The following is a 14,814-nucleotide window of genomic DNA, read 5'->3' on the forward strand; positions in this document are numbered from 1 at the left end:
ATCAGCCGATCGCGCCAAACAATTCCTGCACAATCGGCCGATCGCGCAAAACCATTCCTGCACAATCGGCCGATCACTCATAACCATTCCTGCACAATCGGCCGATCGCGCAAAATCATTCCTGCACAATCGGCCGATCGCGCCGAGCCATTCCCGCACGATCGGTTGATCGCGCATGTTCGTTGCCGAATGTTGCGCGATCGACCGATTGTTGCGCGATCGATCGATTGTTGCGCGATCGGCCGATTGTTGCGCGATCGACCGATTGCTGCGCGACCAATTGATCTTAATTTGATCGTTCAATAGCGCAGCGCGATCGGTTGATCGCGCAGATTGACCGATCGCGCCCAACATTACTATACTGGCCAGAGTTCCTATGTTTCACTTTGGCAGTTGGAAAGCCTACAAAATGACTTGTGAAGTGATAAGAGTTGAATTTAGAAACAACATTACAATATTTAAAAACAAACTAGTTGGTGTGTTGAGATGAAATTAATTGCTTTTGGAGCATTGGTGATACTATTCAAATAGTATTATTGCTCTCATTATTATAATTAAAGTTTTGAATGCGCATCTTTTGTTCAATCACAACGTACAGGGTTCTTTGCACGAGACCCCCCCCCCCCCAAATAAACGCGTCGGAACCATGTCGGAACTAAAACAAACCAGCCCGTTGATTTTATAATGCACAAACAAACTACTACACAATTTGACTTTAGTCGTGCAATTCGGGATTGCTGTGCATGCAAAATTTTTGAGCGACTACAATAGTTACAGCAGCAGTAACCCTATTTTGTGTGAACACAAATAGTATGCTACATGTCGGTTGGCAAAAACTCGGGCTTTGACATTACAATAGAAAAACAAACTTTAACCCCACATACTGCTTTATGATAGTGCCTCGCTGGGTGGGGTTGTGGTTCGTGCAAATAACTCTGAACCATGTACTTTTTACTGACACGCCGTGAATGGGCACACAATGCGCCCGTATATGAACTCAAATGAGCCAACAAACCAGGGACAAGTTGGGTTGACCTCAGAACGTAGACATGGATCCAGAATATGTGAAGCAGAGTAAGTACCCGGCGTAAAAAGAAAATACGATGTTCAATTTGTAGTACAGTTTTACCAAACGCTCAGTGGTGTAACTATGGTAGGCCTAATAGTATTGTACTGAATAAATGTTTTATCACTGTGACCAATGGTGTTTTCATCTACGGCAGATTGTACTACAAGAATAAACTTGTAGCGTAACGTTATAATGAAATTGGATTGTTGTTATTGTGGTTTTTATTGTATAAACCAATAATGTAGGTCTTTGGTGTTTTTGGTATGTCCAATTGGTAAATGAATGGTACTTAAGTGATTTTTAATGGGTGTGTGGTTGGTTCATGGAGATTACTCCATGGTTGGTTCAATGGTGTTTAACGTTGCTTATAATTATTTGCAAGTGGTCAGTAATTTGAAGGAGTACACTTGTCGTGGTGTGTCCATATGGTATGTGAATGGTAAAAGCTACTTCATATTTAAAACTTATTTGGTTCATTGGGATTAGTGATGATATTTTGAATGGTCAGTGAATAATCGAGTAAACTTGTTTGTAGGTCAATGACGTATTTAATAGATGTTAAGTTTGCATCGGGGATAAAGAATATTATTTATTTTTTTCCCCACCCGAGTAACATCCCTGTGATATTTTGTTCACAGGACTCGGGAAAGTACTGAGTATACAGTGCTAACACACATCGGTGTATGGGTAAAACAAAAAAAATTAATACAATGACGTATTGGTGTGTCTATAATATAAAGTGTAAATGGGAATGGTATGGTGTTGTTGGTTGGTGTTTGTAAGGTAACTCAATTTTGTATCTCAATGAGTTCGATTTGAAAAGTAAAATCCAACGCCCTTATAGTGTATGTCAATGGCGTAGTGGTGGGTCAGAATGGCACATTGTTTAATGGTAATTTTATGTAAATGCTGGCCTACTGTGCTTTGAATGATGTGCATAATATGCAAATTTATAAATAACGACGATGGTTTTAAATATATAGCAACTTTACATAATTGTGCGTTTTTGTTGAATAATATAAATTTATAGGAAATCTTTTGTCTTTTTCTCATGCATTTTTCTTTATTATCCAAAGCCAATCGTTCATTATGATAAGCCTTACATGACAAAATAGTATCATTTTTTAATGTTGAGGAATGGGTCTAGTTATAATCAAAGTGGGCCATTTAAAGATAGTTTTAAACTAGTTTGATAGTGCATTAATCATGGTATGGTGGTATGATGCAATCATACTTATTCATTTTTGACGAATTATCCTTTTTATAATCAATGCATGTTTTAAGAAAACAAGAAACTTCCTATGGATGATCATGTTATGATGCAATACCCTCTAAATTGTGTCAGGGTGTCATATCTTATGATCATCTGTGCTTGTTTGCATGTCTGTTTTTTGTTTTTTTCTATTGTCTGTCTGGCTGTTTTTTGCAAGCTTCTAATAAATACACCCCTACACGGGTGTAATATTTTAAAATTGACCTGCAAATAATGACACTTTCTTCGACGTCTAAGTCATCCACAATAACACAAGTTGTAAGTCAACAACCCCGGGGTCCCAAACTCTCTGACATAGCATACTTCGAGGTCATACAAAATATGAATGAGACCGTGACGTTCCGTTTTCTCTTGTAATTAATTGTGGTATGCACTGTGTGTCCCATGGGTACCATGCTCTAACCCGAAGGAAATTTTGCGCACTTAAACCGATTACGAAGTTCGAATACGACGAGACTTTTATGCACATCCCTGATTGTAGGTTTAGTCATGAGACTTCCTGTAAAACTTGCTGGGGACTACTGCGTTTGTTTTAGTAGACCTACACAGTCTGATCATGGTCTGATTGACCAATCTAAACAGCTACCTTTACTCATCTCAGTTATGTTTCCATAACAGTTAGTCCTCTCATTTTGATACCCTCTCTCTTTCTTGAGCCCAAACGTTGAGTGGTCTGTTATAGATGGTCCTTTTCGTTTTAACAGGCTTTGTTTTAAAATGTGTCCAGGGGTGGATTTCACAAAGGTGGTCCTAACTTAGGACTAGTCCTAGGCAATGCTATGAGATAGGACCAGTCCTAAGTTAGGATGAGTTACTGGTCGTAACTTAGGACCAGTCCTATCTCTTAGCATTGTTAGGACTACCTTTGTGAAATCCACCCCAGACGTCGATTTCACCAAACTCTTCACAACTTAGGATTAATCTTTGGAGTGAAGACGGGTTAAGTTCTGCAACCAAGACGTTTAGGGCGCATTGAACCCTTCCTATCAAAGGGTTTGGGTACTTTTTCAAAACGTCCATAGATTTACATTAAACTTACAGGGTTTTAAGATAATAATAGTGGAAAGCTTCCCTTCAAATATTACTTACTGAGGTGCTGTAGTTTTTAAGAAATGAGTAACACAATGTAATGAAAAAACGTTTGTCAATGCTTAAAATAATTTTGGTCTTATGAGATCAAAATTATTTTCATGACATAGTTTTACTAGTTTCCCACAAACTACAGCACCTCAGCACGTAGTATTTTCAGGGAAGCTTTCAACTATCGTTATCTTCAAACTACGTTTAGTGTACGTTTAGTGTAAATCTGTGGACATTGTGTTTTTGTCCTACAAAAAGTGCATATATACACCCTTTAATCCTATGCGTTTCATGGACACTGTGAATCAATTTGTGTTTAAAAAATCCCATTTTGATGTTTGTGATAACTTGTTTTTACTTTGTCGTTGTTATAGTAACTGAGGTAGTTTCAATGCCAATGAAACCAGATAATAACGAGTTTGACTCGTATGAGTACGAGAATGTTTACCTGCACACAGACATTTTGAAAAGTACTATGGAGGATTTGAAGACGCTGCATATCAGAGAGGACGATGTCTTCGTCGTATCATTTCCTAAAACAGGTAGGAATGCACACTCAAGCCATTTAGCAGATTTCATAGAGCTATGGTAAGCACACGAGTGACGTTATAATGCGAATGCATGGTGAACGTGCATGCAGGTCGAGAATTTGTCTGCTTGCTTGAAAAATCGGGGTGTCCTACACTGTAATTTGTAAGCACATTTTTCTGCTACACTAAGCACACAAAAAATTACCGGTTAACAGCTTAATGAAATTGGGCCCTGATCGGGCAGTGTTCATATGGTAAGCCAAGTTGGCTCGTCCAACATTTTGTGCCGAGAAGTGTATGGGGCAGTCTTAAAAGCTAAAAAGCACGAGCTCAGTTTTATTGTACAAAGCGTGTGACTGGTACCGTTTTATTTTGTTAAAAGGAACGACGTGGACGCAAGAGATTGTTTCTGCTGTTCTACATGACGGTGATATAGAGCGAGTAAACCAACTCCATACGATGATAAGGGTGCCATTTCTGGAAATGAGCTTCGGCATTGATATTGAAAATGTGAGTTTATAATAGTACTTAGTTACAATCAATTATTGCTTGGGGAATGTTACTCTATCCATCCACTAAGCTCCGCCCCATTGCGTAATGACCAATCGGAACGCAACGAAGGTCCGACAAGGTCCGAAGTAGTTTGAGAGGCGTATATGACCTCCTTTTTGAGAGGTGGATCATGATCCACAGGTATTGTGGATCATGGCTCGTTTGGGTCGTTGTAAGTATAAGAGGTTGCCTAGATGGGGGTGTGACGAAGACCCCCCCCCCCCTCTTTTTTACCAGCACAGACAGCAAGCGGTCACTCCATTAACAATAACATCTACTTAAAACCTCCACAATACTTGAAACAATTAAACATAGCGAAGACCCCCTGTCGACATTAATAGTAAATCTGTTTTCTTGGTGTTTTTTTTGTGTTTTTATTTTTATATTTTATTTATTAATTTATTTAATTAGAGATACTGAATTAATTCATTATGTATTGACTCATTTTATTATTCTTTTTTTTTTATTTTTTTATTTTTTATGTGTGGCGAGTTCACTTATTAAAATCCTCATAGTGTTTACAGTTGATAGGTTATTATATGCTTTAACAAATTTCCGTTGATAATACTGTTTTGTATTATTACCAAATCAAACAATACAATCTTGGGGTGTATCATTTAAACATAAGTTTAGCATTCTTTATCGAAACATTCAGTATTTTCGTTGGACGTCTCCCGCTCTCTTCCTCTTCATGTTCATAAGCACTTCCGTCTGTTGATAGATCACTATCGTCTTCTTGAAATTCCTCCTCATGTTCGAACATGATCAGAAAACGCAGCAGACGACAACCTAACTACTGGGTTTGTTAACTCTTGACTACTGAGGGGTGATATTTACACTAGTTCTTTGGGTCTGAAAATATATAATTCGATTATAATGATCTTAATTAAAAAATAGTTCTTAATACTCAACAATTTATTGTCTAACTGTGATGTCCTACACTTTGACCTGACCGCTTGCTGTCTGTGCTGGTAAAAAAGAGGGGGGGGGGTCTTCGTCACACCCCCATCTAGGCAACCTCTTATACTTACAACGACCCAAACGAGCCATGATCCACAAGACCTGTGGATCATGATCCACCTCTCAAAAAGGAGGTCATATACGCCTCTCATACTACTGTCCGACTGCGTGTGCTAACTTGGCGCGCGCGGCAGAGTTGTGCAGAAAGGTATTAGAGAGCCCCACGTGTTCTTGCTCACACGTGCGTCGTGGGTGGAGCCTACTGGGTAGTGCGCTATGATCTCGATGGAATTTTGATTGTTATGTTATGTTATATCTCAAGTCCGTTGTCACCACCGCTGATATGATTGTGCGTAGGCCTAGTTTTTTTTTTTTATAGAAGTTTATTTATTTGATTTGATTATTTCCAGAGTCCCAAAACACATAAAATAATAGAGCTGATGAATTCACCTCGTCTTATCAAGTCCCACCTCCCGGGTCAACTCTTGCCTCCTCAAGTGTGGGAGAAGAAGGCCAAGATTATCTACGTCATCAGGAATCCCAAAGACATGATTGTGTCCTTTTTCAAGTTCGGCAAAATGCTTAGTCCGAGGAAGAATATTGATCTTGATATCACATTCGAGAAGTGTATGGATGGTACAAGTAAGTATAATTAGTTTACTAACCTTGGATTTGATGAGCAGGCTTTTGATTTATTATATTCATTTGAGTTGTTTAGGCACATATTTTGAGGCTCAACCGGCTTTTAAATCACATTTTGAGTCAGCTTTCTTCCCGGGAACAATATTGACCTTTACGGCACAATTGAGAAGTGTGTGGATGGTATAAGTAAGTTTGTTATACCAAGGTAACATGCTGGTTGTGAACTATTATTGGTCGGGAACCAATCTCGTGATGTGATACAAAGACGCACGTTACATTATCTGACAATTTTGTTCTCAACATCTTAGTTCCTTACGGCAAGTGGTGGGAGCACTATCTGTACTTTTGGCAGAGACGAAACGAAGACCATGTCTTATTTATTCGGTTTGAAGACATGAAGAAGGCAAGTATAATGGAACTTTGTGATAGAAGGATTGTTTTCTTGATTTTGTTCAATAACTTGTTACGGTGGTGGGGGTTTTTGTGCTGTGCGTGAATGTGATTTCTGATACAAAACAAATCATACAATCACTCAGGAATACTAGCTTTCACTAATGGTAATAACCAAAATCAATGTTAGCCTGAAAACTTACTTAGTAACGAACAAAGGAAAGCTGTTGATTGTAGAAAACTTTGCGATACAATGCTTGTGCTGACGTAGTTTTTTGAGAAAGATGTAATTTCTCACTCAAAGGAATAAAAGACCTCGGGTCTGAAACCTTTTATTAGGCATCTGAAAGCACACAATATGAGCAGCAATGTTTTTTGTTTCATTATTCTTGTTTTAACTTGATGACCAGGAGTCTAAATTTCACAGACTAGTTTTTGTTATTTATGCATATCTTGGGATAAACACCACGTGAGCAAACTGGCCTTTGGCAATTAAGGGAGGTGAAAAGTGCCTTTAAATGGACATCAGATGCGTACTGATGATAATTTTCGACTGTAGATTTAGTCAGGTTTGGAAGCCAGGTTGGCTTGTGGTTTCCCGCCCTGCCTTTCACCTCTGTGGACCCCGGTTCGAGCCCAGACCGGTGTCAGATGCAATTGTGTCCGCCATGCAATACTGTCCGCTCCGGACACCTTTGCATAATGCAATCGTGTCCGGGGCTATACAAAACCGTCCGGTGGTGACATGTTCATAACCAGCTGTACATGTATGTGCGCGCGTAAGCGAGCGTGCATGCACTGAACACGTATATGCAGCAAGAATATTCACGTATTGAGATTGCAGCGAACATCCAACCAAACCAACGGCCGAACATTTTTCATGTCATTCATGACATGCACGTAGCTTGTTAAACAAATGGCGAACGTGTTCCGTCGACCAATGGCGTTTAATTTACTGCAAGGACGGTTTTTCACGGTGGCGGACATAACAACATATGCAAATGTGTCCGGGCGGATGCAGAATCGTCCGGGTGGACACGATTGCATATGCAAAACCGTCCGGCAGACGTTATTGCATATGCTAAAATGTCATCCGGATAGTATTGCATAGGACATAATTGCACGCGACACCGGAGCCGTGCACATTTTCAATCCGTGTTTTCGCCCCGTCTGAAGTTGGTCTGATCTGTTTTCATTAGGATGCTTTTCTTGACTCATAAGTAGTTCAGTGAAGCCGGAAACGTGTGGTGCATGCTGAGACATGTGTTTCGAATCCCTGTTGGGCGCGATCGGTCAATCTGCGCGATCAACCGATCGCGCTGTGCTATTGAACGATCAAATTAAGATCAATTGGTCGCGCAGCAATCGGTCGATCGCGCAACAATCGGTCGATCGCGCAACAATCGGTCGATCGCACAATGACATCTTTGCGCGATTGACCGATTGCGCTACGAGTATTTTTTCCCGTTATCAGCGGATCGCGCAGGAAAGGCTTTGCGCGATCTACCGATCGTGCAGGAATGGGTTTGCGCGATCGACCGATAGTGCAGGAAAAGTTTTGCGCGATCAACCGATCGTGCAGGAAAAGTTTTGCGCGATCTACCGATCGTGCAGGAATGGGTTTGCGCGATCGACTGATCGTGCAGGAATGGGTTTGCGCGATCGACCGATAGTGCAGGAAAAGTTTTGCGCGATCAACCGATCGTGCAGGAAAAGTTTTGCGCGATCTACCGATCGTGCAGGAATGGGTTTGCGCGATCGACTGATCGTGCAGGAATGGTTTCGCGCGTTCGACCGATAATGCAGGTAAACTATTCCTTGGGGCGATTTCCCAAAGCAAGAAAATTCATAGCAGGACAAATTTTCAGTATCACCATAGTGATTTATACAGTGACGTCACACTACGATTGATTTGCAGTTACAATCAATGTTACATCTTTGTGAATTCGGCCCCTGAACATCAGCCGATCGCGCCAAACAATTCCTGCACGATCGGCCGATCGCGCAAAACCATTCATGCACAATCGGCCGATCGCGCAAAACCATTCCTGCACAATCGGCCGATCGCTCATAACCATTCCTGCACAATCGGCCGATCGCGCAAAATCATTCCTGCACAATCGGCCGATCGCGCCGAGCCATTCCCGCACGATCGGTTGATCGCGCATGTTCGTTGCCGAATGTTGCGCGATCGACCGATTGTTGCGCGATCGACCGATTGATGCGCGATCGACCGATTGCTGCGCGATCGACCGATTGCTGCGCGACCAATAGATATTTCAATAGCGCAGCGCGATCGGTCGATAGCGCAGCGCGATCGGTTGATCGCGCAGATTGACCGATCGCGCCCAACATCCCCACTTAACCGCTTAATAATGGAAACTTATAAAGCGCACAAATCCGGATGTAGTTAGATCGGGACATGGCCGTCGTAGCCGCCACAAAACTATTTTACTCGACAATCTACGGAGAGATTTGAATGCTCGTCAGTTGTCCCTCAAAACCCAGACTTCAGTAGCCAGATAATCATTGTCCTGGATAACTTTGTATTAGCAGAGACTGATAGGATATTTATTCAGCGTTCACTCGCTAAGTACTGTTCCTGCATACAGTTTATAATATGTTGATTTTGAAACCTCTTCTGATTGTAGGATCTTCGCGGGACGGTAAAACGAATCAGCGAGTTTCTTGAGAAATCCTTCTCCGATGAAATCCTAGACGCCATCACCGATCACTGCACCTTCGAGAACATGAAGAAGAACCCCATGACCAATCCGGACACCCTTCTCAAAGCGACCATGGATATCAATGAAGGTCAATCGTTCATGAGAAAAGGTCAGTTACCTTACCTATAACTTGAAACACACGCAAACGTTGCCAACAGTTGCGCATGTTCACCAACAATTTGAAGTGGAACAAGTTTGTGCTGACACTGTTGGCGAACATTTTTGCACTATCACTCGAACATACTTCTGAGGTGGGTTTTTAAAATGGCGGACAAGCATACGGTACTATTTCTTTGCCACAAACATACTTATTTTGTATTGTCTTGTCTTTGACAGTAACCAATAGTGTCCAGTGTTTTTAAAATATAGTGCCACTTACGTTTTGAGGGTCGTGTGGTGAAGGCTTCGGGGAACTATGCAAATGAGATTACTTCATGAATTATAATGAGCGAATTATAACTTGCATACAAATATGCCAAAATGTACAGTATTGCAAATGTGTTAGCATTGAAAGCTTCTGTTAACCTCGCTGGACAATTAGCAGGGCATTGGGTTGAAGAGTTATCGTTAAAACAACAAAAGTACGTTTTTCAGGTTGTTTTTTGTATTGAAAATTCCGCGCACTGGTGGTTTGCTTAAGTTGCAGTAAGGAATTTTGAACCGAATTTTTGAAACAAAAAAGAGAATTTTTGTTAAAGGCAGTGCCCACTATTGGTAATTACTCAAAATAATTATTGGCATAAAACGTTTCTTGGTGACGAGTAATAGGGGAGGTTGATACAGCATTGTGAGAAACGGCTCCCTCTGAAGTGCCACAGTTTTCGAGAAAGATTTACAACTTGAGGTCTTGAAATCGACTAAACGCACACAACTTCGTGTGACAAGGGTGTTTTTTCTTTCATTATTATCTCGCAACTTTGATGACCGACTGAGCTCAAATTTTCACAGGTTAGTTATTTTATGCATATGTTGAGATACACCAACTGTGAAGGCTAGTCTTTGACAATTACCACAAGTGTCCCCTGCCTTTAAGGTAATGTTCTGTTAGCGCAAATATGGGGTAAAATGTACATTGTTCTTACACTCATAGGCCCATTTTCATAGTTCTGCTTGAGCACAAAAAGGAGCTAAACACAACTAAATGTAAGGTTACCAGAATAAGGACACCCAAAATACCTTGTGAGTGACTGTATCCTGCGTAATTTTGCTGAGCGGGAAATTCTTCAGCAATATTTTCTGCTTAAGCATCTCTATGAAATTGAGCAAGTCTGCTGCCACCTAGAGGTAGAGTCCCACAATTCCCCATTGTGCCTCCATATTATATTTGGTTATGTTTTAAACTGGTTTTTGTTTCATCTATAGGTACCGTTGGTGGATGGAAGGGGGAGCTGTCGAAATCTCAATGCGATGCTTTAGAAACACTATGCAAGGAGTATTTTGACGGGACCGGTCTTTCATTTAGCTGATCTCCGAATCGTTCTAATATCACCACACTCACCACACACAAATAGTTGTAATTTGGATACATTTAATAGTATTAATTGGACTTAGATTTAATTATAACATGATTCTAGATTCAGATAAAGAATTATACTTTTTATGCGTATAACAAACCTGTGTCAATTTGATTAATAATGGAAACACACCCTTGTCACCCGAAGTTATGTGCTTTCAGATGCTTGAATTCGGGATCTCAAAATCTAGGTCTCGAAATCAAACTAAATTATTGTAGTGGAAAATTACTTCTTTCTCGAAAACCACGTTAATTACTTCAGAAGAAGCCGTTTTCACATTATTTTATACTATTACACAGATCTCCATTGCTTGTTTTACCAAGGACGTTTTTATCCGAACAATTACTTTATGAGTACACATGTGTCCAGAGCCTTTAAACTTTCATAATTATGCTGTATTGGTCACATTTTGTAATTTGTGAAAGATACCAATGGTGGCGCTGTCCCATTCAATGACTTTGTCGCATGCAATTATATGGATTGTTCTCTATGCAAAACTACCCGGAGGACAATGCATACGCAATAATGTCCGCCAGGCGGTTTGCATTTGCAATCGTGTCCACCCGGACGCTGCTGCATAATGCAATTGTGTCCGCCCGGACACATTTGCATATGCAGTTGTGTCGGCCGTTGGGTGTGGGTAATCGCTGCAGTCACCGTGAATATTCATGCATACGTAGGTTCAGTTCATGCACGCTCGCTGAGCGCGCACATACGTGTACAATCACGTAGGCCCCCTATATGTGTTGGGCGCGATCGGTCAATTTGCGCGATCGGTTGGTCGCGCAGCAATCGGTCGATCGCGCAACAATCGGTCGATCGCGCAACAATCGGTCGATCGCGCAACAATCGGTCGATCGCGCAACATTCGGCAACGAACATGCGCGATCAACCGATCGTGCGGGAATGGCTCGGCGCGATCGGCCGATTGTGCAGGAATGATTTTGCGCGATCGGCCGATTGTGCAGGAATGGTTATGAGCGATCGGCCGATTGTGCAGGAATGGTTTTGCCCGATCGGCCGATTGTGCAGGAAAAGTTTGGCGCGATCGGCTAATGTTCAGGGGCCGATGTCACAAAGATGTAGCATTGATTGTAAATGCAAATCAATTGCGCGATCGGCCGATTGTGCAGGAATGGTTATGAGCGATCGGCCGATTGTGCAGGAATGGTTTTGCCCGATCGGCCGATTGTGCAGGAAAAGTTTGGCGCGATCGGCTAATGTTCAGGGGCCGATGTCACAAAGATGTAGCATTGATTGTAAATGCAAATCAATTGCGCGATCGGCCGATTGTGCAGGAATGGTTATGAGCGATCGGCCGATTGTGCAGGAATGGTTTTGCCCGATCGGCCGATTGTGCAGGAAAAGTTTGGCGCGATCGGCTAATGTTCAGGGGCCGATGTCACAAAGATGTAGCATTGATTGTAAATGCAAATCAATCGTAGTGTGACGTCACTATATAAATCACTGTGGTGATTCTGGAAATTTGTCCTGCAATGAATTGTATTGCTTTGAGAAATCGCCCAAAGGAATAGTTTACCTGCACGATTGGTCGAACGCGCGAAACCATTCATGCACGATCGGTCGATCGCGCAAACCCATTCCTGCACGATCGGTAGATCGCGCAAAACTTTTCCTGCACTATCGGTCGATCGCGCAAAGCCTTTCCTGCGCGATTCGCTGATAACGGGAAAAAATACTCGTAGCGCGATCGGTAAATCGCGCAAAAATGTTGCGCGATCGACCGATTGTTGCGCGATCGACCGATTGCTGCGCGACCAATTGATTTTAATTTGATCTTTCAATAGCGCGGCGCGATCGGTTGATCGCGCAGATTGACCAATCGCGCCCAATGTCCGCCGGACGGTTTTTTGAATAGCCCTGGACACGATTGCATATGCAAAAGTGTCCGGAGCGGGCAGTATTGCATGGCAGACACAATCCTACACTGTCGAGGCCTTTTCCCACGGCAACTTTCTAAGTTGTGGAAAGATTTGCCCTGAATATGTTGGATATGAAACGTTCACTTTCTTCCCTGTTTGTAAGAAAAGTATTCTTATTGAACCATTTGAGTTTGGAGCATGCGTGAAAAAACTATTGCCTTTTCTATGTGAGCTGATGACCTGTATATAATATTCGTTTTTAATATTTCTTGTTCTCATAAATTGGTGAAATAAGAGTAATATATTTCTTGTTCAATATTGGTGTTTTCGTATCGTTTTACGTGCAAGTCATACTCATCTCTCTTTGGACGTTGGGATGGTCCGGTCCTGGAGGAACCAGTTGATTTGATATTACGAAGTCGTTGTACTATTCCGTTTTCTCTTCGTCTCTTATGTACTTGAAGTTGTTGGTTTATAAAAGTTATACAAACAGTTATATAAATAGAGCTGCGTTTTAAAGCCATTGGATCCTTTCGGTAAACAGTGTTGTCCAAGGCCCACAGTTTGTGAACCACAACTTCTATATCAAATAACAAACCTGTGAAAATTTAGGCTCAATCGGGCATCGGAGTCGGGAGAAAACAACGGAAAAACCCACCCTTGTTTCCGCGCGTTTCGCCGTGTCATGACATGTGTTTAAAATAAATTCGTAATTCTCGTTAACGAGAATTTATATTGTTTTGCTGTTTTCTCAAAAAGTAAAGCATTTCATGGAATAATATTTCAAGAGAAGTCTTTCACCATTGCCTTCTGTAAACCCTGTAAGTTATTTGTAAATCTGTGAACTTTTTATTTTTTTCTGAACCGAAAGGGTCCAATGGCTTTATATATATATATATTTTATCACAACATTTTTTTTTGCAGAATTGGCTCACCATTCACTTTATTAAAATTCCCGGTCGGCTCTATGTCATACTGGTGCCTGGCCCCATGTTCAAAAATATGACAAAGAATCTGTGTAATGACCAATCGGATATGGGTCAAACAAACGCATATTCTCCTTGTTTGAGCAGCTTCTGGGATGGGTCAGGCTGATCAAGACACGGGTTGGGCTTCCTTAGACATGGGGTGCGGGTCAATCATTCTTACCAGGATTTTTTGTGTAATCCGTATATAAGCTTTCAAGTTTAAACTGATACATATATTTTATTGGATAAACATAATCGATAATGTTTTGTGTTGTTTGTATAAGACAAATGCTCATAATGTTTAACAGCCATTGAGCTTATATTTGTATTCTGAAATAAATAAAGATCCTGAAATAAATAAATAAATAAATAATCTACTGTGTCTACTTACATTCGCTCCCCCGTTCGTGAACATATCTTGCCCATGTCATCGAAATGGAGAAACTACCCCAAAAGGTCCATAAAATAGTAGTAAAAACCCCCATCACTCAATTGGTCGTCAAAGTTGCAAGATGAAAAAGGAAGAAAAAACACTTAATTGTCACGAAGTTGTGTGCTTTTTCAGATGCTTGATTTAGAAACCTCACATGTATACGTCTCGAAATCAGTTCAAATATATTTTACTGAGAAATTGCTTCTTCTCAAAAACACGTTACCAGCCGTTTCTCACAATGTTTTATACAGCCTCCCCTACATTGCTTGTTACCAATTATCTGCTAACAGTTATTTTGAGTATTTACCAACAGTGGCGCCCGCCTTTAAGTTTCTCAAGGCGTCTTAATTGCTCCCGTTGCTATAATGCGAGTGTTGACATATCACTGTAGTTATGGGCTATGGGTACCAACATGTAGGCATATCGAATAGGCCATGGGTTCAATATCAATGCAGGGTGACTGTCAAGTACAAATGTCACTGTAAGAACACCGTTATGATATTTCATCGAAAATCTGATAATGGTGACGTTAACGTGAACCCATGGGCGAACTGCAACTAAGACTGTTGCCACCAAGTGAAACTATTTTGAGAGAAATCTTTCTTTTTTCATCAGTCGTCAACATTCTATTCAATTAATCTCAAATACGGAAAATCGTCAAACCTACCATAATTGTATGAGAAAAATTGATGTAGGCCACCCTTAGTTTGTGGAGGCGGGTGGAGATGATCATGGAAGTAACTGTGGTTTAAAGGCAGTGTATGTACAATATTGGCAATTACTCAAAATAATTA

At 41.1% G+C, this 14,814-nt stretch overlaps 1 protein-coding gene across 1 annotated transcript; it reads left to right on the forward strand.

The window, feature by feature from the left end:
• Nucleotides 1-780: 780 nt before the first annotated feature.
• Nucleotides 781-13,928, forward strand: LOC139944516 (amine sulfotransferase-like). Its single transcript, XM_071941556.1, has 7 exons — nucleotides 781-1,074; nucleotides 3,797-3,964; nucleotides 4,335-4,462; nucleotides 5,875-6,106; nucleotides 6,415-6,509; nucleotides 9,148-9,331; nucleotides 10,585-13,928. The coding sequence occupies exons 1-7, from the start codon at nucleotides 1,050-1,052 to the stop codon at nucleotides 10,686-10,688; spliced, it is 936 nt and encodes a 311-aa protein (XP_071797657.1). The 5' UTR covers nucleotides 781-1,049; the 3' UTR covers nucleotides 10,689-13,928.
• The last annotated feature ends 886 nt before the right edge of the window (nucleotides 13,929-14,814 follow it).

Source organism: Asterias amurensis, chromosome 11 (assembly GCF_032118995.1).
Source record: "Asterias amurensis chromosome 11, ASM3211899v1".
NCBI classification, from domain to species: domain Eukaryota; kingdom Metazoa; phylum Echinodermata; class Asteroidea; order Forcipulatida; family Asteriidae; genus Asterias; species Asterias amurensis.

Coding starts and splice junctions, on each gene's coding strand:
- LOC139944516 (XM_071941556.1), top strand. CDS start 1,050: ATGGATCCAGAATATGTGAAGCAGA. Junction 6,510..9,147: donor GGTTTGAAGACATGAAGAAG/GCAAGTATAATG, acceptor TTCTGATTGTAG/GATCTTCGCGGGACGGTAAA. Junction 9,332..10,584: donor TCAATCGTTCATGAGAAAAG/GTCAGTTACCTT, acceptor TTTCATCTATAG/GTACCGTTGGTGGATGGAAG.